The 27,189-nt window shown below is 38.3% G+C and overlaps 2 protein-coding genes across 2 annotated transcripts; both read left to right on the top strand.

Annotated features, from left to right (window-relative positions):
- Positions 1-886: 886 nt before the first annotated feature.
- On the top strand, positions 887-15,178 carry LOC113296761. Its single transcript, XM_026545088.1, has 13 exons — positions 887-1,383; positions 1,474-1,811; positions 2,702-3,443; positions 3,742-3,885; positions 4,319-4,499; positions 5,128-6,779; positions 7,173-7,385; positions 8,471-10,768; positions 11,751-11,863; positions 12,004-12,406; positions 12,491-12,808; positions 12,975-13,232; positions 13,816-15,178. The coding sequence occupies exons 1-13, from the start codon at positions 913-915 to the stop codon at positions 14,923-14,925; spliced, it is 8,241 nt and encodes a 2,746-aa protein (XP_026400873.1). The 5' UTR covers positions 887-912; the 3' UTR covers positions 14,926-15,178.
- Positions 15,179-15,310: 132 nt separating this feature from the next.
- On the top strand, positions 15,311-19,020 carry LOC113296762 (ubiquitin carboxyl-terminal hydrolase 26-like). The gene has a single exon (XM_026545089.1). It carries the CDS (start codon positions 15,560-15,562, stop codon positions 18,695-18,697), a length of 3,138 nt encoding a protein of 1,045 aa, XP_026400874.1. The 5' UTR covers positions 15,311-15,559; the 3' UTR covers positions 18,698-19,020.
- Positions 19,021-27,189: the final 8,169 nt, after the last annotated feature.

Here is a 27,189-nt window from a genome sequence, read left to right as displayed (position 1 = left end):
GGAGTTCGGTTAAAAGTATTTTTTTTGCGAATCAACCGAACTTTGAGTTCGGTTAAGAAAAAAATAATTTGTGATAACCGAACTTTTTACTGAAAAAAAACTCCATTAAACCTCTCTGCAACTTCCATTTTCAACTCATTTTGATGATTAGTTCTCATTTATTTAACCAAAAACGAATGACAAGTAATGGGTTTGTGAGAATATCTTTGTTAATGTTTTAAATTAAGCTATATATATAGTGGTGGTGGTGGTGGTAATCAGAGGTGGTGGTGGTAATCGGTGGTTGTTGGTGGTGATAATTGGAGGTAGTGGTGGTGGTAATCGGCGGTGGTGGGCGGTGGTTGGTGGTGGTAATCGGCGGTGGTGGGTGGTGGTGGTGGTGGTAATCGGTGGTTGGTGGTGGTGATGGTAATCGGTGGTTGGTGGTGGTGGTAATCGACGGTGGTGGGAGGTGGTGGTGAGAAGAGGTGGTGGTTATATATATATATATAGAGAGAGGTGGTTATTGTGTTGGTTTTAAATTAAATTAGGTTAAGAATAGGTTGGTCATTTCAATGTTCTAGGACACCCCTTATAACTATAGGGAAGGTGGCCTAATAAGACGATGGTCCCAAAAAAACCATGGTACCTAAAAAATCATTCAAAAATTACTCTTTCACCTAGTTCCTCACTCGGTTTGGTAGCCGGTTTGGTATCGAATGACCCTTGCTCTCAAGCCCAACACCAATTTGTACTGCGACGAGAGCCCAATGTATCCTCTAGGTCTGCTGTCGGTTAGGACTAAAACCGACGGCCCCAAGTGTGTTCCGGACCTGGTGCCCCAGCCAATTTGCTTACCTATATAAACCTTAACAGTTTCTGCGCACTTAACAACATTTCACTTCCCGCTGTTTTCCGCCTCTGTGAGGTTCAATGTACGGGCATCACCACCACCTCTCCCCTGGCGGCGGTCCTCCTGGTGTGCGGCCTCCATCTCTACAACCATCACAACAACAACAACCACAGTATCCTCAGCAGTTCCCACTGAATCCCAACTTTTATTTCCAAAACCCTAATTTCTATCCCCAAAACCCCTCTTTCTCAATACCTCCTCAAAACCCTTACATCCAAAACCCTTCTTTCCCAATCCGCCCAAACACGCCATCATTCCCGCTTCAACAACAACATCCCAACACCTCTGCAAAACCCAAAGAATCTATAGAAAGAATCGAGAGTGCTGTAGTCAAGGCTCATAACAATCTCCTCACAACTGGAGAAACCGTCTCGGCATGGCTTGTTTCTCAATCTGCACTGTTAATTTTAAAAGTAGATTCATGGGGTTCATTAGGGTTTCAAATGCAGCAAGTACCTTCCTTACATCGGCTCATGGTCATCGAAGGAAAGGTAACATGTCTTTGCCTTTTACATACTCATCCTCAGAAATGTCTTTATTTTGAAATTTATATGCTGATTTATGTATTTTTGATTGTTTAGATAAACGCATTCATCCATTGTTTCGTCGGGTCGCGGAGAATTATATCATTGTATGATTTAAGTCTTGCAATATGTAAGAATGAGGGGATTGAAAGGTTTGAAGATCTAAGGATGGGATCTTTATTGCGGCATCCACTTGTTGTACATTATTTTTCTGTTCCTGTAGATACAAAAGAAGTTCACAAGATAACAAGCCAGGAAGTTATCTCTTACCTTGCTGACTACTTATATTCAAAGAATGGGAGATTTGTACAAGCTGAAGGGTTTTTGGAGTTTTTAGCAATTAAAGAATCAGTAGACGTTAAAGAAAAGCTTGGCGTCCGGATTCAAAGCTTGAAGTATGTAAATTGTTTTTTCCAATTTTTGTTGTTACTGAGTTTTTTTACTAGGGGATTTAGAATTGACATATTTGGTTGCAACAACTGCTTAATTCAAATCTTAGATTAGTAAAAGTATCGAACACTAGAAAGCTTCAATAAACACTTCTTCTGAAGCTCTTCTCAGCTCTATAGTGCAAAGCTCTTCAATAAACACTTCTTCTGAACAGATTCTTAGAGACGAGAAAACTCGTGCAGAAGGAAACCCAATATATATGTTATGCATGAAAGGATAAGTAGACAATCCCGTAAATTAATATCTGTCAGCAGCTGGGCCTGGGACCTTAGCTGTTACAGATTTTGTGTGGTGGCGGTGTTAATTGCATCAAATTATGACAAAATGCTCGACTCTGTGGCTCAATTTTTTATTTAAATTGGATATGGTGCTTTTGTGTTCTTCATTGAATATGTTTCTGGATTCTGACATAAAACAGCACTAAACTAAGTTGAGTCTTGCTAACTGTAAGAAACTCTTCTTTTATTTATTTTTTATTTTTTAATTGTTCTTTTGGTTTTTAGTATGAACATAATGAAACTGTTGTAATTGCTTGGAACATATATGATGGTGGATTGAGTTTCAAGATTTGTCCATGTCATTGTCTCACATAACTCAGTTGAACCGATGTCTATTATAATGAATATGCATGATAACAGCTGTCTCTATAGGTCTCCATGACTTGCATCTTATGTGTATGCTGAAGAAAAATGTATTTTAATTATAGTGTTAGATGCTAGATAATACAGCTTGTTGCAAAATATTTCAAAGAGGTATATTGAAATGTTTTCTCTTCCCTTCTTTTGTGTGCCTGTTCCAAAATTTCTAACATGTGGGGGATCTTTCCAATTTTTAGGCTGCACATAACTTCGATTCAAGATTCCAAGAGAGCAGAAGAGTCGACATTGATGGATTATGTTCAGATACTGGAGCAGAAGTCCAATCTGCAAAACAGTAAAGCAGAAGCTGTAATCGCAAAAGCTCCATGTATACATTCACAGAAAAAAGAGCTGGACAAAAGGTTCAGCACTATTGCACAGCGTATCAAGTCGTTTTCTCCAATTCAAGCAGATTTAGATGGTAAGCATATTAGGTTTCTTTCATCAGACTCAGAAGCTGAAAGTGATGAAAATGATGCTGATGATGAGGTTGGTAACATGGATGAGAAGTCCCTAACTGGTAATCATGGAGTTTCATCTCAAGATAGACAAAGTTCTGGAAAACGTGCCACCACTTGCCCGTATCCATCTGCATCTGAAGAAATGGCACGACTTGGATTGAAAATCGAACTAGACGAGCCTTCACCTGCTAGTGGCACATCAAAGTGCAACACAAATAAGAAATCAATGGGTAAGAAAAGGAAAGGTAGATACTTCAATAGTGGTTCCACCCCTCCATCTTCCAAATTTTCCAAAAGGTCCAAGCTGAATTTGGAGGGGGTTGATGGCAACATGTTTCTACAGAATGATGCCAAAACTGAACTGATAAACAATAGTGGTTCCGAGGATGTGAATTCTGACCTTATGCTTAATGATAAAATGATGGATACGTTCATAACCACCTGGAAGGATGCATGTCAGATGCATTCCGTTGCTGAGGTATGTCTATATTCTTCTGGGTGTGTTTATATTGGTCAATTCTACATGCTACACAGTCCTATGAAATATGGATACTCTTATTGATCTGTATTGGTTGTTACTTTTAATTAATATATTGGATCTTGTGTTGTCTAGTATAGTAGTAATTTAAACTTCCACTTGGTATTTTTGTGATGTAAATCTATATTGTATAGTTCTATTTTATCTGTTAGATTGTGCTTTTCTTCCATATGGTTAGTGTTGTTAATTCTCTCAAATATTTGAAGCTTCTTACTGACATAATTTGCTTGTTGTATAGGTATTTGAGAGGATGATAGATTTCTACAATGAACCAGGTCGAGTAGGAAAAAAATCAAAAATGAAGTGTTCATTAGAGAGGCAAAAGAAGAAAATGAAATCCATGTTCTCATCATACCCGTGCATTGGATTACTGAATATTGCTGTAAGCTCTTTTTCCTCCTTCCGTAACGATCATGCCGCGCTTTGTTAAAGCGTGGTAAATGCAACCTGGGCTGCACAATGCCATTCATACGCATTGGTAACTGCAAGAAATCAAATTAAGAGCACCTTGTGAGTTGTGATAGCCTTAGGGATGTAGTTAGATGTGTTAGTCTCAGAAAAATCGGTGATGCATCAGGAGCTGATAAGTTTGGAGACACTAGAAAATGGTCACGAATATTTCTTTTAAATTGAATAATGCTATTCAGTTCATATATGATTTATTTTTTCTATGATTGGTTACTGACTAGTCCATTCCTAATTCCTGTAAACTCTAATATACAGAGCTTAATTCCTGTAAACTCTAATATAGAGAGCTTTAAAAGGATTATCATGGCCTCAGGGGTGATAGTTAAGTTGGTCTTTTGTTATTGCAGATTAAATCCATTAAGTGCGGGATGTGGGACAATCTTTATGATGCTATTCAATCCATTGGCCAACATGGATGTAGTAGTCCTAATTTTGCTTCTTTTACTGATATGGAAAGGATAGATGTTGAAGTTTCAACCAAAAAAGATGCATCATCACTCAATGAGCATGCCTCTCAACTAAAACATAGTGAGTGCTGATTGCATGATATCTGGGCATTGTTTTAAACTTCTTCTTGAGAGTTTTTTAGTTCTTTCTAATTACAATTTTCTAGCAAAATAGTGAATCATGTTTAGCTGCATGAGGATAATTGTTGGATGTGCACTAGGCTAGGTATGAAATGGATCTTCTGGCTAGACCAGGTTATTCTTAATTAATTGTTTTAATCAAATATATAAACTCAAATACAACTGAAGACTGTGATACCAAAGAGGTGCTTAGGTATACGTTTCATTATCAAACATATTATCTGGATTTTGATCTTGGTAGAAATTTCCTTAAGATATAATACCATTTTACCTGTTGAACCTGTAAAATAAGGTTGAACTTTCAATTTCATTTTCAAGGACCATCAGAACCTGTTTGGCTTAACCAATTGCGGTTTGTCTTAGGCAGATTAGTACTGTTAGATTGTTATAAACGTCCTATATGACTTTTCATTGAGGAAAGGAAGGAGTCTATCTGTACTCTGCATTGTTTACATGTCTTTATTTTGTTTTTCTACTAAGTCTTGCTTTCTTAAATGTATTCAGATGTTTTGCTTTTTTGGTGTTTCTCTTACTCCATTTTTTTTAATTTTCCTGCATTAAATCTCCAGGTGTCTCCATTGGTGATATTTTAAAGAAAATTGTGTCATATTTTGAACATGACTCCTGTATTAGAGAAGGCCATTCCGAACCGCAGAAGCAACTTAATTTGTTGAGATCTCTACGTGATTGTGAGTTGTGGTTAACACAACAATTTTCTGTCAAGGAATTTGATTCTTTGGGTTATGGTAACTTCATCAAATTCTTGGAAGATAATTTCTCCAGTCTACCTAATGAATTATATGGAAGTTTATCTGGAGACATGAGTGGGAATTCCCTTTTAGAGGTATCCATGCTCGGGCAGCAATTAATAATGTTGCTATCTCAATCAGCGAGTAGCTTGTGGGGGAACGATGCGGTAACCTCACATGACATTTCTTTGTTACTGAAGAAGCAATTTCCTACAATTAGTTTTCAAGTTGGTGGCGACGATCCCTCAAAATACTTAAAGGAACAGGAAAAAAGCCAATTCTCCAGCTGTGTTTTATTTTCTGTAGCATTGTCGCGATCTTGGTATGAACTGGAGACAAGATTACAAACTCAAGGAAACACTGAGTTGAATACCGACTTGGGGCACATATCTGGGGCACGTGGATCTGTTTCATCCAAGGATGCAGTTGATTGTTTGCTCAGCGCACCAATGTTATCCGATCTACTGCTGTGGTCTCATTGGGACCTTTTATTTGCTCCTTCGCTTGGTCCGCTTGTGGATTGGTTGTTAAGTGAAGCCAACACCAAAGAGTTGCTGTGTGTAGCAACAACAGACGGGAAGATTATCCGAATAGATCGCACGGTGACTGTAAATGATTTCCTGGTAGCTGCACTCCAAGGATCTTCCTTTCAAACAGCTGTCAAATTGCTGTCTTTGCTTTCTTTGTCTGGAGGGGAGAAGCAAGTTCCCTTGTCTCTTCTTAAGTGCCACACACACCAAGCAATTCAAGTCATCCTAAAAAATTCTGTGGACTCTCTGGAAACAGGAAATGATCGTGATGTTGAACTACATGGTCAAGATAAAGGGATTCCTGTGGCGTCAAGGTTCATTTTGGAGTGCCTTGGTTACCTTCCGTCAGAATTTTGGAGTTTTGCTGCCAACTTATTTCTTTCAGGGTTAAGATCTTTCACAAAAGAAGCCCATGCAGCGATATTACTCGAGTGCAACCAACTTGATCAACGAATGATGCTTCATGAAATTGGGTTTTCTCTAGGGATTATGGAATGGATTGCAGATTATCATGTGCTCAAATCTAGTGCTGCTGATGGTTTGCCCATGTCAATTAGGACCTCAAACATAGAAGTCTCTAATCTTGGATCTAGCGTTGCTGCTGATGTACCGAAAGGATCAGCATATCAACCGAAATCTGATGGAGCAGTAGCAGTAATTGTTGAAACAGGCACTACGACGGATCTCAAAGAAGTGTCCAACAAAAAAAAGAAGAAAAAGAAAAGAAAAGAAGTGTCGAACAAGAATATCAATGAACACGATGAAGACAAAGAGGCCACACTTGTTATTGAATCTATTAGGCGTGAGGAATTTGGTCTAGTTCCAGGCCTCACTCATGAGGAGACCAGCATGTTAAAGAAGCATCATGCTCGCTTAGGGAGAGCTCTCCATTGTCTTTCGCAAGAGTTATATTCACAGGATTCACATTTTCTTCTGGAGCTGGTGAGTTCATTCTTTTATTTTTATTTAATAAATTCAAAGGAAGAATATTGTTGATAACAACCCCACAAAGAGTTTCAGCTATCAATATAATTATGTACTTGCGCTGTGCAAGTGTTGGACTAGTAGTTCACATGTCTGGTTATGCATCGAACAAAGCCTGAATCAAGTAGATATTCATTCTTCGACGTATGTGATTCGTCATATACCAACTTCTTAAGCAGCATGGTACTTGGTACTAGTGATTAAAAACTTATTTGACCTTTCTTCCAATTTCATAGTCTCTCTTTTTCCTCCTGCTCATTTGACCGACTATCCCTACACCTCTAGACTGTATCTTTTAGTAGCTTTTTTGGCATCAACTACTTAAGTTTTCTTTCTGTAATTTGTCTCCAGGTTCAAAATGCAGACGATAATGTGTACTCTGAAAGTGTGGAACCAACACTGGTTTTCATTCTTCAGGAAACTGGCATTGTTGTTCTGAACAATGAGCGGGGGTTTTCTGCTCAAAACATTAGAGCACTTTGCGATGTTGGGAATTCAACAAAAAAAGGAGCAAGTGCTGGATACATAGGACAGAAAGGAATAGGCTTCAAATCCGTTTTTCGGGTATGGTAGCTTGACCATTTTCCCCCCTTTTGCTGTTTCTTCTACATTATCGAGGATAGCCTCTGTGAATCTTTTGTTCTCTGTTCATTCCCACTTGTGTCATGGGTTTTTGTTCTTTGCCTTTTGTCATGCATTGACTCATGTTGACTCATTTTGGACCAAACTTTTTATGTGCTTTCTTGCCAACCTCTTCTCATGACTGCCAATCCAATGGGTGTAATCTGTCAAGGCAGCTTTTGCTTATCATCGCATTGGTTAGGGCAGGCCTATACAAGGTTGTAAAATGCGTTCTAATAGGCGAAGTGGTTTCTTAGCTCGTGTTAGCAATCAAGCCTTCGAATTTTTTGACTATAGATTCCGAATCTTACTCCAACCACAGCCTTTGGTAGTCTTTGTCCTCTTCACTTTCAACTGCCAGGATGGCCATGGTTCAGCCGTGATTGACGATGCATTATCAATATAATTCACGTAGAGACCTAGTTTATACCGATGGCAACCTTGTACACCACCTGCAGCTTGCATTGCCAGGATTTCCAAACACACAATCATAAGAGTTGGCTTTAATTTAACCTACAATAGGTGAATGCTGCCACAAAGTTCTGATGGAAGGAGCTTTTGTATCTCTTCCCTGCATACTGAAGAAATGAGGATAGGAAGTTCTCACAGGTGTATAAGTATTGTCTTGTTTATTGGTTTGAATATAAGGGGAAGTTAAACATGATTATCCTACTTTTATGATTAATAGTTTCAGAACTTACAATTTCTGTGCTCATGGGAGTTTATCTCAGCCATGTTAACTATATTTCATGCATCCGCACATGCCTGTGAATAATATTACATTTGAATAGCCCAATTGTTTTTCCACTTTATTGAATCCATGTCTATCTTGTTGGACTTTATTCGGGTATCACAGACAGTTTTAAGTGAACCACTGCAAAAGTGAATAACGACTTCCCATAAAAGTGTAAACAGTTGAGAGTATAGGTATTTCAGGCTTGTGTTGTACTTGCTCTATTGGTCATTTTCTTTTGTTCGGAATTGTTTATTAACATTTTATTGAATTAGTTCTGTTTTTCATTTTCCAGGTTACAGATGCTCCAGAGATACATTCCAAAGGGTTTCATGTCAAATTTGATATAAGTGAGGGTCAGATTGGTTTTGTTTTACCAGAAGTTGTCTCTCGTTGTGACATTGACTTATACGGGAGACTTGTACCTGGTGATGTTGTTGATCAAAACAATGTTAGCAGCAGCTTGTGGAAGACCTGCATTATACTTCCCTTTAAACCAAAGCTAAAAGAAGGAACAAGCATCAGTTCTATCGTGTCTATGTTTTCAGATCTTCATCCATCCTTATTATTATTTCTTCATCGCCTTCGGTGCATCAAATTTAAGAACATGCTCACCAACGAATCCGTTGTCTTGAGACGAGAAACATTAGAAGATGGAATAGTAAAAATTTCTCATGGAAAAGAAAAGTTAAGTTGGTTTGTAGCATCTCAGAAGTTGCAGGGTAGTGTCTTACGACCTGATGTGCAAACTACAGAGATCTCAATAGCCTTCACACTAGACGAGTCAGCTGATGGACAGTATAAACCACATCTAGAGCAACAACCTGTATTTGCTTTTCTTCCTCTAAGAACTTACGGTTTGAAGTTCATTCTTCAAGGTGACTTTGTTCTTCCTTCATCCAGAGAAGAGGTGGACGGAAACAGCGCTTGGAATCAATGGTTGTTGTCGGAGTTTCCAAGCCTGTTTGTTGGTGCACAGAGATCGTTTTGTGCCCTTCCCTGCTTTCAGGAGAGTCCTGGAAAAGCTGTGGTGGCTTACATGAGTTTTGTTCCTCTTGTTGGGGAAGTTCATGGATTCTTTGCACATCTACCGCGCATGATTATATCTAAATTGCGTATTTCAAATTGTATGCTACTTGAAGGACATGATAAGAGCGGCTGGGTTCCTCCATGCAGGGCCCTTAGAGGTTGGGATGAACAGGCTCGTGTACTTCTGCCTGAGAGTTTACTGAATCAGCATCTTGGACTCGGTTACTTGGATAAGGACATAGTTTTGTCTGATACTCTAGCGAAGGCTTTGGGTGTCCAAGGCTATGGACCAAATATCCTAATTGACATTATCTCATCCATATGCCTAGCACAAGATCACACTGGGATTAGATCATTGGGATTGGATTGGTTATCTTCCTTTCTTAACACTCTCTATTCATTGTTGGTGGATAATTCTTTTGGCTCATCTATTTCCTCAAATGCTGTAGTAGAATCATCAGATCACATTAAGAGACTTAGACAAATACGATTCATTCCACTTTCAGATGGTACATATAGCTCAGTTGCTGAAGATACAATTTGGTTACCATCCGAGTCCTTTAACAGTGGCCTTGGTGGGTCGGATGGTCCAGATGTTTTCCCAAATATATATGCCAATCTTCGGATGGTAAGTTCTGCCCTAACTTCATTGGCAACTGCAAACAACAATGGTGAAGACCCGACACTGGTTGAGAACCGCATAAGGATGCTTAATAAAATTGGTGTCCAACGATTATCTGCACATGATGTTATTATGGTGCACATATTACCAGGAATTTCTGACGTTAGAGTGACGAACAGGGACAATAATTTGATGGCAGAGTACCTATCCTTTGTGATGCTCCACCTTCAGTCTAATTGCCCAAGGTGCTGTAATGAAAGGGGACATATAATATCCGAGTTAAGAAACAAAGCATTTATTTCAACAAGTTATGGTTATAAAAGACTTGTCGACGTACCGATACATTTCAGCCAAGAGTTTGGGAATCCAATTGATGTGAATAATTTAATTGATGCAACAAACTTCAAATGGCATGAAATAGACATCATTTACTTGAAATGTGGAAGTACCAATAAAGCTTCAATGTTTGATTTAGCGAAGTGGAGGGAATTTCTCCAGGAATTAGGTGTTAGTGATTTTGTGCAAATAACTCAAGTCGAGAGGAAGGTAGCTGATGTACCTCTTACTGATTTGAAGAGTTTGATGCATGCAACTGACCTTATCCCCTTTGATTCAGTACTTAAAGACTGGGAGTCCCCTGAGCTGGTCCAGCTTGTATCTGCTTTATCCTCACAGAACAACAATGTAAAATGTAAGTATCTTCTGGAAGTTCTTGATGAAAAGTGGGATAATTATTTTGGATTGAAAGCAAGCGGTTGCTGCACTTCAAAACAGAATGAGAGTGATAAACTATTCAAGTCCTCATTCATAAAAAGCATCACGGATATTCCCTGGGTAGTATCTAGTATGGACCAAGAGCTTCACTATCCCAAAGATCTATTCCATGATTGTGACACAATCCGGTCCATACTGGGAGCTTCTGTGCCGTATGTTCTACCGCAGGTTAGTTTGTTCCTGTTAAATTATTTCTGATGAAACTGCCTTGGTCTCTGTCTGGATTATCCTTGTTGAAACTTGGTTATTGTTCATAATTGCCTGACACTCTGGTTTTTTTCGTCATTCCTCCGGTTCATTGCTCAGCATGTTTTCTCTTTTGATGTGCACGACTTCCTCCCCTACATATTTTAGCATCTAATCTTATATAGCTTCTATTAATAGTGTACAGATTTCTTTAAACTCGGGGAATAAGGGATAAGTAATGTGTTTTATGGGGAACCTCTTGAATCGGTGTGAGGCTGATACCATGTCACTTTCACATATATCATTGATGCATCTAGCCTGTTTTCCTGATCTTCTGATGCTTACTTCGGAGAACAGTTTCAGATTCTATGCTTTTGTTTCATTTAAGGTATTGGAGCTGCGGCTAAGCAACATATGCTGGCCCTGCATGCATGTGTCTCATGTTGCATTGTTCCTTCCATTGAGTTTATACCAAAGAGATGCACATTCACCAATAGTTCTAGGCCTTATCTTGATTTACATGATGAGGTTTTCATCCTTCAAATTTTGAATCAGCCTTTAGCGTCTCCATGTAAGCCCTTCAGAAAGGTGTACTAAGCTCTGTTTGCATTGTTCTGTGTCACTGACATTAATATGATCCCAGGGATGGTTTGGTATACATGGGGATGAGATCACTCCACAGTTTTTACCCTTGAAATGTTTCAGTAAATGCTTCTTTTATTGGTGAAAATAAAATTATGATAAACTGGGTTGAACTGTTGAAGTTGTCAAACGTTCAAGCTAAAGAGTAAACAGTGGTAATGCAATACATAAACATCAAATATCAGCTGAATCTTAGCTGACATTTGTCTGCTTTTTAGTATATATGCTATTATATTGTGTTACCATTAGTATTGAAATGGATTCGAGCAATTGTGTTGGTTTGGATTCAGTACTAAGTGGTCTAAATATTCTCCTTGAACAGGTAAAGAGCAGAAAGTTCGTGAGCGACATGGGTTTTAAGACTCAAGTTACCCTTGATGATGCCCTGCAAGTTCTTCAAGTCTGGAGGAGATGTGCCTCTCCTTTCAAAACCAGGTACTACTAATACAACTTGTAATATACGGACATGACCAGATAGGTATCTCTGGTTTTCAGTCAGAATACACTTGGATTCTTTTTCATCTTTAATTTGTCACAGCTGTACTGACGCACTAGACTGGTTCTCTTTTTGACAGCATTGCACAAATGTCCAAGTATTATTCATTCATTTGGAATGAGATGGATAGCTCAAAATCAAAAATTGCAGCAGCATTCAGCATGGGACCTTCTATATTTGTTCCACTTGAAAATGTATCTAGGCATGACGATGTGGTGCATGGCATGCTTTTGTCTCAAGATGACGTGTATTGGCATGATCCAACTGGTTCTGTGGACCTGGCAAGAAAATTGCTTCTCCAGTCTGGCTCAATAAACAAGATTAATTGTCACTTAAGCAACACATTGGCCCAGGTGTATCACGGCCTTCACGACTTTTTTGTGCATGGATGTAGGGTTTCTCAGACCCCTCCTTTTAGAAGTTACATTCAGATTTTAATGCAGTTATCAGACGTCGGTTTGCCTTCACAAGCTGCTAAAGTGGCAAGTATTCTTTTTAAAAACAATTTACTTTTTTTTTTTTTTAGCTTGATCTGACCACCGTTCCGTTTTGTGATGTATTAATAGGTTTACGAGGTTATTTTGAAGTGGTCTGGTGATCTAAAATCTGGCTTGTTAAGTCCAGAAGATGTTCTTTACCTGAAAGAGTTTCTTCTGAAATTGGAAAGTACTGTTCTTCCCACTGTACTGGATAAATGGGTTTCACTTCACCCAACATTTGGTGTTGTCTGCTGGTGTGACGACGAGGAACTAAAAAAACAATTTAAACACTCCGACAATATCAGTTTCTTGTACTTTGGTGAGCTCAGTAACGCTGAGAAAGAAATGCTCTCAGAAAAAATTTCTGGGCTTATGCAAAGTATTGGAGTTCCCGCTCTTTCTGAGGTAATACCATTTTGCTGAAACTTTATTAAGACTGACTGCAGTTTGTGCACATATCCTATATAATCACCATTGTTAGTTTTTTTCGGCTGAAATATCTTCCTACTCATATATTGCAACTACTATATTTGGTACTAAGGTTTCATTTTAACCCATTTCCTTTGCTTAGGTCATCACCCGGGAAGCAATATTTTATGGCGTGGAAGATAACAAGGATAAGGCTTCACTGGTGGATTGGATTCTTCCTTTTGCACAGCGTTATATCTCCAAAATGCACCCTGATAAATACTTTCTTCTCAAGCAAGCGGGTTTTGAAAACATGAGTCGCCTACAAGTTGTTGTGGTTGATAAGCTATTTTATAAATATACCATAAAGGGTGGCAACAGTGCATCCAGTAGACGTTCAGAGTGCAGTTGTCTTATTCAGGTATGTCAGCTTTGTACACCCCTTGAGGTATTTGTTCATGCTGCCACATGTAACCTGTTGCGATGCATTAGAATTATAGTTATGTACATTATCCGCAACCCACCTTTTTAATACCGGAAGCTGGTTGGCTGTTTATTGTTGTTTGTTTTGCGGGTTCCTTTGCCTTGTCCGTTCGGTACTTTTACTTGTTCATGCTTGTTCACAAGTAGGAGCACAATCGGTACTTTTAAAAACAAGCGTAGTTCATTGGCAGTCTCCAGGGCGATTGCTCTCCTTAATTGCACTATCCCTACTAATATTCTAGATTCACGGTATACGCGTATTCTGTTTAGTGGTATGGCCCTGCTTTGTTGTATGGCATGTCCTTGACACTTAGGACTATCTTGCTGGCTGACCCTTTTGGTGTAAGTAGTTGTTGAATGGGTGTTCCGTGTGGATGTGTTTAACTGGTATCGCGTCATGTGCTAGATATAGGAAATTTTTGTAAGTTTTGAGAAATATTCAAGTTAGATGGAAGGCTCAAATAGTCACTTCCTTCCTAATTCTGCAGGATTCATATAATTCGTACATCTTATTTTTGCAGGGTGAAATCTTATATGTGAGTCGAGATTCAGATACTCACTCGATATTCCTGGAGCTCTCTCGCCTATTTTACAATGGAATTCCTGAACTACACCTTGCAAATTTCCTCCACATGGTCACAACCATGGCTGAATCAGGTTCCACCAAAGAGCAAACAGAGTTCTTCATTTTAAATAGCCAGAAGATCCCCAAACTTCCTGATAGTGAACTTATCTGGTGTCTTCCATCGCTATCCTCTCCGCAAGATGTTTCTCAACCGGCTTGTTCCTCAGCTATCGCCAACGAACAAAACCAGTCAAAGTCCAAAAGAAAATTAGGATATAGTACTAGTTGGCCTCCTGCAGATTGGAAAACTGCACCCGATTTCAACTATTCTCGTACAAATGGGCTCAGAACAAGACCTGCAGATGTTCCCCTACCAATTGAAAGCTCTCAAAAGGAAGAGGAACCTGAAGGCGTTGTCTCACAAGATGACGGGATTCCTCTTGGGTATACTGTTGATTGGAACATCGAGTCAGTAGCTAGTCTGACTGTAGGTTTGCAAGAGTCTACGAGTAAAGTAGGTCAACCACGTTCTGGTGCTGGAAGGTCTGCTTATAGGTCAGAGGTGATCAACCAGACATATACTGTCAATATTTCTGGGAACCCAGATTTTTCCTCTTCAGCAGTGCATGAGAGAGATCAGATTTCTCATCACACACCAAATCAGACTGATGCTCAAAAAACAGGGCGTCGTGGAGAGGAGGTAGCCTTTGATCACCTCGTCGAAAAGTTTGGTGCGGGAAGTGTTAACTGGGTAAATAAAGAAGCAGAGACTGGATTACCTTATGATATTGTTGTTTGTAAAAATGATGAGAGCAAAGAGTATATTGAAGTTAAAGCAACAACATCTGCAAGAAAGGACTGGTTCTCAATTACGCCAAACGAATGGCAATTTGCAGTTGAAAAAGGGGACTCTTTCAGTATTGTGTATGTTGTTTTGTTGGATTCAACAAAGGCAACAATAACACATTTCAACAATCCGCTGAAGCAATGCCGGCACGGCTCCTTGCAGTTGGCTATTTTGATCATGAGAAAACAGAAAAACGAAAACACGCCCTCTGCTAACTGATATCGTTGTTAACTCTAGTTGTATTATCTGCTTTCTGACAAATTTTGATCTGAGATGTCAGCAAGTTCAAAGAGAAAAAAAAGAAATGAGATAACCTTCTGGTATAACAACAGGTGACATATTGATTCCTTCGCATTGTTTTTTATCAAAACGAATAAGAAGAGAAATATTGTAAAGTTTTCATTGATTTCTAGTAATGTATATTGTAAAGTTTTCATTGATTTTTAGAAATATTGCTTAGTACTTTGGTTTATCTTCCGTCTTGCCAGTTATGAGAAATTAGCGTGCAATTTATATACCCACTCACCCAATTCTTTGAGGGAGATAACTACCAAAATTCATTAAATTCTTCAGAATTATAGATTTTTCCCATCAATCAAACCCTAAAAATCATCAATTCCATAGAACAACAACTTAGTTAGAGCTCCCTGCCGAAAAAGTGAAGCCCTACTAGTTATACCCAAAAGAAATTCCAGTTTATATACTCAACTGAAGTTTTGCTTAATTTGGGAATTAGTAATCTCTATATAAGGCTGTTACTAGTACTGTTTGGGGAAAGTATTTTTGTCAATTTGAGTTCTCAAGTTTGTCTACTGTCAAGTTGATCTCTCAAAAATATAGGGTTCAACGAAATATGAGCAGAGCTACTCGAAACAAGAAAAACAAGAGGAGTAAATCTGAGGAACAAGCTGAAACTACTTCGGAAATCTGTAAGAGAATATGTGCTACTGATGAGGTAACAAAAGATGATTTAGATCAATTATTTTGCATCTCTAAGCCTGTTTGTCAAGGTTGTCGTGTGAATTCTAGAGATAACCCTAATTGTTTTTGTGCACTTACTCCACATCGTAATGGGTTTAGAAAGGCAGGTCTATGGCAGAAGATGTCTGAAATTTTACTCAATCTTAATCTTGGTCCAAATCCATCTCAGGATCTTCGTGATGGTAATTGGCCTGCTGGTTTAACTAATTTGGGTGCTACATGTTATGCTAACAGTATACTTCAGTGCTTGTTTATGAATTCTTCGTTCAGGGATGGTGTTTTTGCAGTGGAGCCAGAGCTGTTGAAGCAGTATCCTGTCTTGGATCAACTAGCCAAGCTGTTTGCTCAATTGCATTCGAGTGATAAGACTTATATCGATTCGGCTCCGTTTATTAAAACGTTGGAGTTGAATAATGGGGTTCAACAGGATAGTCATGAGTTTCTTACTTTGCTGCTTTCGTTATTGGAACGATTTCTTAGCCGCTCTAAGGTTTCTAATGCAAGGACCATAGTGCAAGATCTCTTCCGCGGAAGTGTTTCGAATGTGACTCGGTGTTCAAAGTGTGGACAAGATTCTGAAGCTTCTTCAAAGATGGAAGACTTCTATGACATTGAGTTAAACATCAAAGGTTTCAAGAGCTTGGCTAAGAGTTTAGAAGACTACCTTAGCATGGAGACGTTATGCGGGGACAATCAGTGTTTCTGCGAGTCATGTGGTGTACGAGCTGATGCTACTCGATGGATTAAACTGCAGACCCTTCCAGATGTGCTTAATTTCCAGCTCAAGCGCTGTGATTTCCTCGCGAAGACTACCACAGTGAAAAGAATAACATCCGAATTTAGTTTTCCTGAAGAATTACAAATGAAGCAGAGGTTGTATGAACCATCTCAGTCAGATTTAACATATATTTTGTCAGCAATACTAGTCCATAAAGGAAGTGGTGTGAACAGTGGCCATTATGTGTCAATCATTAAAGATGAACACACCGGGGAATGGTGGGAATTTGATGATGAGAGTGTTTCAAAGTTGGGTTCTCATCCCTTTGGAAAAAGCTCTTCTAGCTCTACTGCAAAGCCAACGGATATTGATTGTCATGAAAAAACCTTTACATCAGCGGATGCATACATGCTAATGTATCATCGTCAAAGCACCACAAGAAGCAAAGGCGAAGCCTTCGAAGATACAGAAAGAAGTAGTGAGCCAGTGCCTCAACACGATAAGAAGCCTCTCCCAGTTCATCTCTTTGAAGAGATAAAGGCATTAAATGAGTCATATGCCACTACTTGCCAAAATTACCAGCAGGAAAAGGAGAGAGAGACAGCCAGAGTTACCGAACGAAGAGAAGAAGTGAATTCAATTCTCTCAGAAGCTCCTGCTCCTTCACTTGAAGATCCTTACTTCTGGATAGCTACAGACTGGCTTCGCCAATGGGCTGACAACATTGCCCCTCCTGTCCTTGACAACACATCAATTCAGTGCTCACACGGTGGAGTTCCAGTTTCAAAAGTTGACTCTATGAAGCGTTTGTCAGAAGGAGCCTGGACAAGATTGCTTTCCAAGTATGGTGGTGGGCCAACATTATCCAATGGTGACCTCTGCATTGACTGCGTAAGGGATGGGGCAAAGACAATGGCTCGAGCAGTTGACTATAGGGATCAAAGATCTTCTTTTAAGGAAATGGCAGATGCTTCACTTGCTGGAAGGTTTCTGGAGGTGACGATGTACTATGTATCTAGGATGTGGTTGCTACAGTGGTCACGGAGAAAGAATGTGGATTTTCCCTGTGAAGCTGACTTTGGCCCAACAGCTTCAATTAGGTGCCCCCACGGAGAGCTTATGCCAGAACAGGCGCCTGGAGCAAAGCGTGTATTGGTTCCGGAGGATCTCTGGCTCTTTCTTCATGAACATTCAAACAATGTGAAAGCGGAAGATGATTTGGTTTGTTCAACATTTCTCTCAGACGCTGAAACATGTGCTATATGCAGCATCGAATTTAACGAAGTGGCATGTGCTGAAGATACTCTTAGAGCAGCTAAGCTCAAAGAACGCCAGAATCATGAGAAATTATATCTGGGCAAGAGGAGTGCACTTTATCCAGGCTGCAAGTATTACTTGTTGCCTTCCTCATGGTTGACTAAGTGGAGAAGTTACGTTACAGCAAGTGCGAAGACTGTTTCTTCACCTGAAGGACCTGACCCTTTAGAGGGCGTTTTTGATTCTCTGACATGTGAGAAACATGGGCGGCTGTTAGAAAGGCCTCTGGATCTTATCTACGAACGTGGTCTAATATTTCAGAAGCCATCTACCACGGATGGATTGATTATAATCTCAGAGAACGATTGGAAGTTCTTTTGTGAAGATTGGCAAGGTGCCAACTCGAAATGTGTAACTGCTGAAATTGAGGTTGAGTTCTGTGGTGGATCTTCTGAAGAGATGCCAACTTCAGAAGCATGCCTAAATCCCTCAAATGATGAGGCTGAGTCAAGGCAACCCACTATCAAGACTTATCCGATGATATGTGAGGAATGCGTAGGAGAAAGAGAAAGCAGAGAGCTAATGCAAAAATTAAGTTACTGCAATGAAGGCATTTCTGTACTGCTAGTACGTCGAAAGGAGGAAGCTCCAAAATCTGTTCTTGATGCTTCTTGTGCATTTTCTGAGCCACATAGGCGCACTTCTAAGCGTTCCCGGAAGAATTCATATGGCAACACAGCAAACTTGAAAGTGTCTAGTTCCATGTCAATCTATCGGTTGAAAATGATGATATGGGAATCATTTGGGGTCGTCAAGGAGAACCAGATGCTACATAAAGGTCGCAGGCTAATTGAAGAGGAGTGCGCTACTCTGGCTGACATGAATATATTCCCAGGAGATGTGCTCTGGGTCAGAGATACAGAACTCCACGAGAATCGTGACATTGCAGATGAAATCTCCCTAGAGAATTCGGATGTCAGGCAAAATGGAGAAGGATTTCGTGGAACACTTCTTACTGCAATGCAAATACTTTAACATGGGAATAGGATGTTCTATTGGCTGTAAAATTATGTTGCATCTTCAGTGTCAGAAGAACCAACATGACGGGAATTTTAAGTAATCGTTCGGCATTATAATGTTGAACCTCAAGATCACCAAGATTTTGTTCTGTGTACATGAGATGTTTTTTATAGAGAAAAAATTGTTTTTTCCTCGGTGACAATGTGAGTGGTTTTGGATAAGGGTGCACACGGTACGGTTCGGCTCGGTTCTTGAATAGAACGAGTATCTGTACCTCCCTAGCCTCGGTTCCAAAATTTTGGACCGGTACCTGTACTTTGGTTCCGGTACCATTCGGTATACGTCCGGTATCAGGTACGGTTCCGGTACCAGTCGGTACTTTTCCAGACAGAAATATGTCTTTTTCTCTGACAACATAAGTACCTGTTTTTTACCTGTTTTTCAATATATTAAGTAATATCTCAATCAAAAAACAAAGCACCAACTAATGAGTAGCAATATTACTAGCAAACCAAACAAACAAAGTCTTGAAAATCTGAAAAAAGAAGTAGCAGTAGGCAGTAACACACAAACTGACAAACAAACACACTAAAGTCTTGAAAATCCGAAAAAAGAACAAGTAGCAGTAGGCAGTAGCCACAGACACACATACTAAGTCTTGAAAATGAGAAAATCTGAAAAAAAAAAAAAAAAAAAAGAACAACTAGCAGTGCAGCTAGTGCTGCAGTAGTCTTGAATCTTGATCTTCTAATCCATGTCAGCAGCACTTGTGGTGGCATCAGTGTTGATAGGACCAAGTAACGCTGCAAAAACAAATAATAGCAGTTAGTAACTATTAGTCTATATCTATTACTGCCAAACACAAGTAATAATGTAATATGTATATCAGCAATGTATATGTTTGTACAATTGTATGTTACCTTCTTCAAGTTCAACATCATCATCTGGTATGTAATCAGATAGAAGATCAAGTTGTATTGGCTTCCTTAGCCAGCTTTGTGTGCAAAGCAATGCCTTAATTGTCCTTGTAGATAAAGAGCTTCTATAAGGACTTAAGACTCGCTTTCCTGTGCTAAAAGCAGACTTAGAGGCAACAGAAGACACATGAATGGCTAATATGTCCTTAGCCATATGTCCAAGTATCTTATACTTTGTACTGTTGGTCTTCCACCAGCCCAATAAATCAAACTCCTCATCATCATCTTCTCCTTCAACTTCTTCATACTTGTCAATGAAATATCTATCCAACTCCGTTTTTCCATGTCATCATTTGGGCTGCTCTTGAACCTCTTACTCCTTGACATCAACTCTTTCATACGACTTGGCCCTGCCCCTGGTTTACTTACCACTGCTTTGGCTTGTCCCTGGATAGAACTACTTGACTCCTCCTCATGAACTGAATACATATCCTTATATTCTTCAAATAGAATCTTAAAATCCAACATAACACTCTTCATAACAGATTCAACCTTGGAAGAATTCTTCCCATACAAGAGCTCAAGAGCAAATTCTAGTCCTTTTTCTTTCTCTCTAGGATCCAACAACATGGCAAAAAAGGTTGTAGAGTTCATCTTTGCATAATCACCCCAATATTTGTTATACTTCTTAAACATTTTTCCAGCCATAGTAGCAATAAAAGGATCTTCATCTACATTATCTCTAAACTCAACTAGTTGCTCATAAATGATAACTAATTTCCATAAGAAAGTGTTTATTGTTACCTTAGTTGAGGCTGAAAATGCAACAGTGGCATCAAAGAATACTTTCAAACATTTGACAAGGCCTCTGGAAAAGATCCAGTCCTCTTCACATGGAGCAGGTTTCCTCACTACTACCTTCTTCTTCTTCTTTTGTGCCTTCTTCTTTCCTTTCACCTCAACTTCTTCTTCTTCTTGTTCTTGTTCTTCTTCACTAAATTCTTCTTCTTCTTCACCAACATTAACATCAATATCAAAATCATTAGCATTGGGTAAATCTTTCTCACTCTGTTTTGGGAAATAAAACAACTTCTGATATTCCTTGTCATACCTTTCTAACCTAATACATGCTTTTTCAAACACTTCTGCAGCTTGTAGCATCAAGAATGTGTTGTTCTTATACTTACATGCAAGTACTTAGCTCTCTCTTCTGCCCTTGTCATTGAAACAATACTACTCTTCAAATAATCCGTTGCTACCTTGTTGGCACTCACATTATCCAAAGTGACAGTAAACACATCTTTAAGCCCCCAATCATACAAACACTTCTCTAAAATTTCACCAATATCAATTCCTTTGTAACCACTAACCTCACAAAACATAATAATTCTCTTTTCTAACTTCCAGTGCTGATCAATAGAGTGAACTGCTACACAGATGTAGTTGAAATTGTTTGGTGAAGTCCATGTGTCTGTTGTCAAACTAACCCTCTGCTTGGTTGACTTGAAGTAATTTTTCAACTTTTCTTTCTCTGATACATACATTTCTAATAAACATCTATAAATAGTCATTCTACTTGGCACAACAAATCTAGGCTCTATGACATGCATCATTCTCCTAAAACCTTCACCCTCAACTGCTCTAAAGGACATCTCATCAATTATAATAAACTCAACAACTGCCCTTTTACATTTTTCTTGATTGAAAATAGTACACATTAACTGACCTTCATCCTGACCCAACGTTGCAGGTTTTAATGTCAAAATTTGTTGTCCTTTTGGCTTTGGCTTGTTAGGATTCTCCTTGCATCTGTTAAAGTGCTTCCATATTCCACTTGTACCATTCCTTCCAGTATGAGCCTTTATCACCTTCTTGCAGTAATTGCATGCAGCATCTTGAACATTCAACCTCTTGAAATGATTCCAAATATTAGAAGTTATCTTACCACCCATTTGAGTAGAAGTAGCTTCTACATCTACTGTTGCTGTCTCTGGCTGTGCTGCTTCATCTGTTGGTTGGATTGAGGATCCAACAACTGTATCTGGTGTAGGTGTAGCAGCTGAAGTAGGCGTAGGAGTAGCTGTTCCATAAGCCTGACTTGATGCATCCATGCTTGATCACTTAAATAATAATCACAATTACAAACATAAACATAAGTACTGAAACATTTAAGTGCATTCATACTTATAAAGTGAAGAAGAAATAAATACTGAAAAACATTCACATTTAAGTGCATTCATACATTTAAGAACTAAAAACTTCATACATATAAGAACTGAAAACTTCATTCATATCGTGCTTCCACTACAAATTGTTCATAAAGATTAAAGACATCAAAATAAATACTAAATAGTAAAGTTGCAGACTAGCAGTACATTTGACACTGCAGTACACATTACACATAATGACATAAACCACTAAGTCTAAGGCTCTAAGCCTAGTGCTAAGCATTAATTATGCGAGCTCTGTGGGGGCATCTCTTAAAGTGCTTCCACAATGCTGTTGTTCCATTTATGCAGTTGTGAGCCCTATATATCCTTCCACAGTAATTGCAAGTGGCTTCTGCAACATTTCTCCTAGTGAAATGACGCCATATTATGTTCCGATCCCTAGATGGACTTGATGCATCCATGAATGATTGGTCACTGACAAACAATATATACACAATTCAAACATGAATCATTGCTGGAAAAAAATCTAAAGAACACAAACAACATGCATTCAAAACACCAAGCTGACTCCATAAATCCAAAATCTAATTGGTACCCATTGTATGTTGAAACTAGATGTTACCAAGATTTTTAACTTGAACCAAATCAGCAAAACAATTGGCATAAAGAAGAGAGCCTTACCTTGTAAGACCGGATCTCAACGAGTTTTTTCAGTGAAGGAGCAGCACATGCACATCGGTATTGCTAAGCAGAACGGCCTATTAAATCCAACAACGAATTCAGTCTATAACAGCAGATACATATGTAATCAAAATGATACTATCATTTCAGAAAACACAAATTCAATTAAGAAATTTTCTGAAAGGAGATTCAATTATCCAGTGAGAACAAATGATTCATAATATAGGCAAAATAGGGCTTTAGGGTTTCAAAATGATAACACTGGTAATTCATTCATGTCATCAGATCAATAGAAACTTTTAGGATAGACAAAAATAACATCAACTAATTTTTTTTTTCATTTCATTAAATCTAGAAACTACAAATCTAGATTGCATCTTACCAAATCGAGATTTAATGAACCCAGTAGTAAAAAATCAAAATCGAGAGGTGGTGTAATGAAGATCGTAGAGTTGAAGTCTTGAATCTTGATACAATGATACGGCAGAAAAAAATACGTCAATCACAGGCATAAAAAAATTAAAAACAAATTAAACAAAAAAGATGAAACAAATCAAAAGAAATGACGAATCTGATTTCTAAGAGTGAGAAATTAAGAGATGATTGAATATTTGAAACAAAGAAGATGGATTTAGTAATGGGGTTCTTCACTTCTTCTCCTTTTCAGAGAGAGGAGACGGACAAAAAAAAGAAAGAAAACTGATAAGAGAAACCCTAGCTCTGTTATGTTGGCTTATATACCCCCTCTAATCTAACGACTATTATTAATCTATGCTCCCCTAAATCTAACGGCTCTTAATATTCGGTACTTTCGGTCCGGTACGACACGATATTTGTAGTGGACCGTGTACCTGCCCCCTCAGACCCCGGTTCCTATTTTTTGGACCGGTACCTGTACCCCGTTCCTCGGTTCGGTCCAAAATCAGGCACGGTTCCACGGATTCCGGTGCGGTCCGTCGGTACGGCTCGGTTCCTGTGCACCCTTAATTTTGGAGGAGTTTTTGGTAAGGAAGGCCCCATGGACTTCATGGTGTCAGCAGGTTCAATCCTGGCCTGACACCCACTTGGGGATTCTCCAGTTTTGATAGGACCATCCTCAACTTGGAACTAGGTCATTCTGTAGTATAAATGAAAGTCCCATATCCATATATTTTTATGGTAAATTGGTTAAAATGTTCTTATGCTATCTTTCTTATTTTGGTTCGGCTAGGTTTTCATTTGTGGAATCGAAACTCAATCTGTTCGGTTAAAGAAAAAAAGTCATCTGAACCTCTATATATGTTTCACATGTGCTAGGGAAAAAATCCAGCCAAACCTCGGTATTTTTTTTATGTGCAATTATTTTCTTTTAAGAAAAATAACAAACACAAATAGCCAATTGAGGTCCAGCTAGGAAAAATAACAATACAAACTCAAATGAACTTAAATTCGGGTAAGAAGAAAAAATCCAACCAACCCTGGCTTTGACTAGGAGAAAAGTTAGACTTAGCCGAACTTCAATTTGCTTTTCACAAACGAAAAATATATTTAAGTTCGGAAAGGAAATATAAAAAAAAATCCTAACAAAAATCAATTTATAAAACATACAAAAATAAAATAGAAATAAAAAAAAATAAAAAAATCATGTACATCTTTGTAAGTTCCATGCGTGTCAATTACCAGGGGAGAGAAGAGATGTAAGAGAAAGAGCGAGAGAAACAAAAATGCAGGCCTAAAAACCCTAACCAAGCCGTTTGTCTAAACTTCATCAATATATTTCCAAACAACATATCATAACTTCCCTGATCATCGAACAATCTGTACACCATCAAATCGAACACAAGAATAAAGAGGGAATAACCTTAGAAAAATAAATAAATAATAATGATTAAAAACATGAATCCAGAGTAAAAAAAATTTCTGCGTTGCCTCCTCCGGTGGCCGGGAAGCTGAATATGATGATTACCAATGCTGGAGTAGGCTAGAAGTTGATGCGGTGATGGTTAGGTTATCGATATTTCTTATATTTTTTTTTCTAAGGTGGGCAAGTTTGTGATATCTTTTTGGTTTTTAATGGAGCTAGGATTTAATTTGCGACGGTTCTTTCAACCAATTCTCTGTTTTCAAGTTTTCTTTTGATTTGTGCTATCGTCCTTTGATGTATCATAATCAATCAAGTTTTCGTTTCAAATCAGTACGATTTGAAATTTGGGATTCGTCGAAAGCGTTATTTATATTTCGTTAAAAGTGTTCTATGTGATAGAGGTGGATGCAGAATTAAGTTAAAATATAAAATTATTTATAAGGATAATACTCCCCCCGTCCTTAATTAGATGACCTATACCATAAATAAGTGGAGTGATAGATTAGTATTATTATAAGAAATATGTAAAATTTGATAGCCATATTTATATTCATTAGATAGGTGCTTTAAAATGCTTTCCGATGATACAAAGTTTACGAAAATCCGTTGTATAGTTTGAGAGATAAATCATTTCAAAATTTACTAGTAAATTTTAACTAGGTCATCTAATTAGGGACGGAGGTAATATAACATAATGTTAAAGGGTAACCCAATCATTTCCTAACATTAGGATACCCCTTATCACCAAACAGTAAATGGAATGATTATTTAAGTATCCCCTGAGAAATGAGTCGGTCTCTAATTTATTTATTTTTATTTTTTAATCGGCGATAATCTTCTTTGTTATCGTCCACTAAATCTTTTTTCAGGTGTAGTAGCGTTAGACTTTTATTTTAAGTTTTCATTCATATTTATCAAATCTTAAGTCTAACCTCGTGATTGAAGTTATCGGATTTTGCTAGGATATCGCCGAAGTACTTATAATTGATCCTTTTATGGAGAGTTTTTCTATTTACTTATCGATAGTAACACGTTTATGCTTACACGTTTATAAGGCATATTCTCCGTGAACAATCATTATACACGATTCTAAAACCCTAGATCAAAGTGTATATTCTTTTATGTAATTTCAAGACATACTTCTCACATGCTTAGATGAATTTCTAATAAGAATTTGAATGTGTATTTTCCTGAATCTAAAGTTATCTTAGATCGCATTTATAGATACCTATGGTCTTGAAAGCATATATAAGCAGAGTGACCCAAATAACTGGGAATGTGAATCCTTGACACTTCTGTGTCCTAGTTTCTTGCTTGAATCGACCTTTATTAACCTAAGTTTCGTGTAAGAAACATAATTTGGTTTACGACTTAAATACTTCACTTAGTGATCATGTTGATCCAGTTATAACTTGGAGGTTCTCCTAATCATGTATATTTTTTGTACGTGACGTGCGGTTTTCGTCAAACTTCCCTTTATCTAGCAAGCCACTAATTATTGGTGATTATATCTTTATATATATATTAGTGGCTATTATATGTTCCATCTAATAATTTTGGCGGTCCTCCTAATCAATTATTTTCTTTTACAGTGACCTGCTTCTTCTTATACTTTTGGTGTTTTCCAGTATCATACTTCTTCAGCAACTTTCATGGCCCATGAGATTCGAGAAGGGTATTAGAGTATATGATTGGTCATTGTAAGTTTTAATATTAGGGACATACCTTAGAAAGGACGTGTCATATTAAGGACTCATCATATTGTGGACGCATCACATTATGAACTTCTTTGTTTTACAAGTAACGTTTTTTTGAATACCAAGTTATGGCATTATACACACTGTTTTTTTTAATGGTATAGTACAGGGTCCCTAGACTACTTCCTAAAATTTTCATTTCGGAATTCTTAGGCAATAATTATGGATTTGAATCAGACTACCCTGTTCTCGTATACGTACATCATATAAGTTTTCGAGTTTCAACTTTTTTGTACTGACAATTCAATTTTGGCTTAGTCCAATAGGATTATATTGGTGGAATTTCAACTTCATAATCATCATTCAATTAACTTAAACATGATCACATAGTTACCCTTAATGACGAATACATTCCTTACTCTAGTATTAACATACTCAACAACTAGAAGGACATAATATATATACAACTTAGAGAAGTTCCTATGGACTCAACAAAATAAGAATTTGTTGATTTTGATCCCACTATGGACTCAACAAATATGAAAAATGGATGTACAAACCAACAAAATTTGTTGGTTTGTTGAGTGAGATGGAACATGTAGCGCGCGCGCGCAATGTAAGACTGAGCGAGCTTGGCACGAACGCTGGCGTGTGAGCCACAAACGCTGGCGCTTGTCTTTCCGCCGCCCGGTGTTACTTCACACGCCAGCGTTTTTGCTAAACGCTCCAACGGCTGAAAACTCTTGTAATCTAACGACTATAATTTTTGGGTTCTATAAATACTCCTCATTTCAACTCTAAAGTCACACATTCTTCACTCTCAAATCATCTACAAAAATGCCTCCCAGAGTTCGTGATGTTAGATTCGCTCAACAAGAGGATTTAGCTATTTACAGAGCCTACGTTTTTCACACACAAGATGTTGTCGCTATCGGTAGGAATGTATCCCAGTCGACGATGTGGGAGAAAGTTCATGAAATGTTCTCCGCTGAAACGAGAAACATTAATGGGAGTGATCCTCACTTATTGTCGGATCGTTTTAGTTCAATCAGTAGTCATGTATCGGAATTTATCGCTTCACTAATGGAGAATCACATAAATAAGCTCAACAGTGAAGCCGAACATGAAGTGGAACCCAGAACTCTAGCGATGTGGGAAGTCTCTCACGTCGGTCGTCCTTTCGACTTCCATGCTTGTT

The sequence above is a fragment of the Papaver somniferum genome, chromosome 7, assembly GCF_003573695.1.
Source record: "Papaver somniferum cultivar HN1 chromosome 7, ASM357369v1, whole genome shotgun sequence".
Lineage (NCBI taxonomy): Eukaryota > Viridiplantae > Streptophyta > Magnoliopsida > Ranunculales > Papaveraceae > Papaver > Papaver somniferum.
Note: the sequence above shows the minus strand (reverse complement) of the source record. Positions and strands in the feature narration are given on the sequence as shown.

Coding starts and splice junctions, on each gene's coding strand:
- LOC113296761 (XM_026545088.1), top strand. CDS start 913: ATGTACGGGCATCACCACCACCTCTCCCCTGGCGGCGGTCCTCCTGGT. Junction 11,864..12,003: donor GCCTCTCCTTTCAAAACCAG/GTACTACTAATA, acceptor TCTTTTTGACAG/CATTGCACAAATGTCCAAGT. Junction 13,233..13,815: donor AGTGCAGTTGTCTTATTCAG/GTATGTCAGCTT, acceptor TTATTTTTGCAG/GGTGAAATCTTATATGTGAG.
- LOC113296762 (XM_026545089.1), top strand. CDS start 15,560: ATGAGCAGAGCTACTCGAAACAAGAAAAACAAGAGGAGTAAATCTGAG.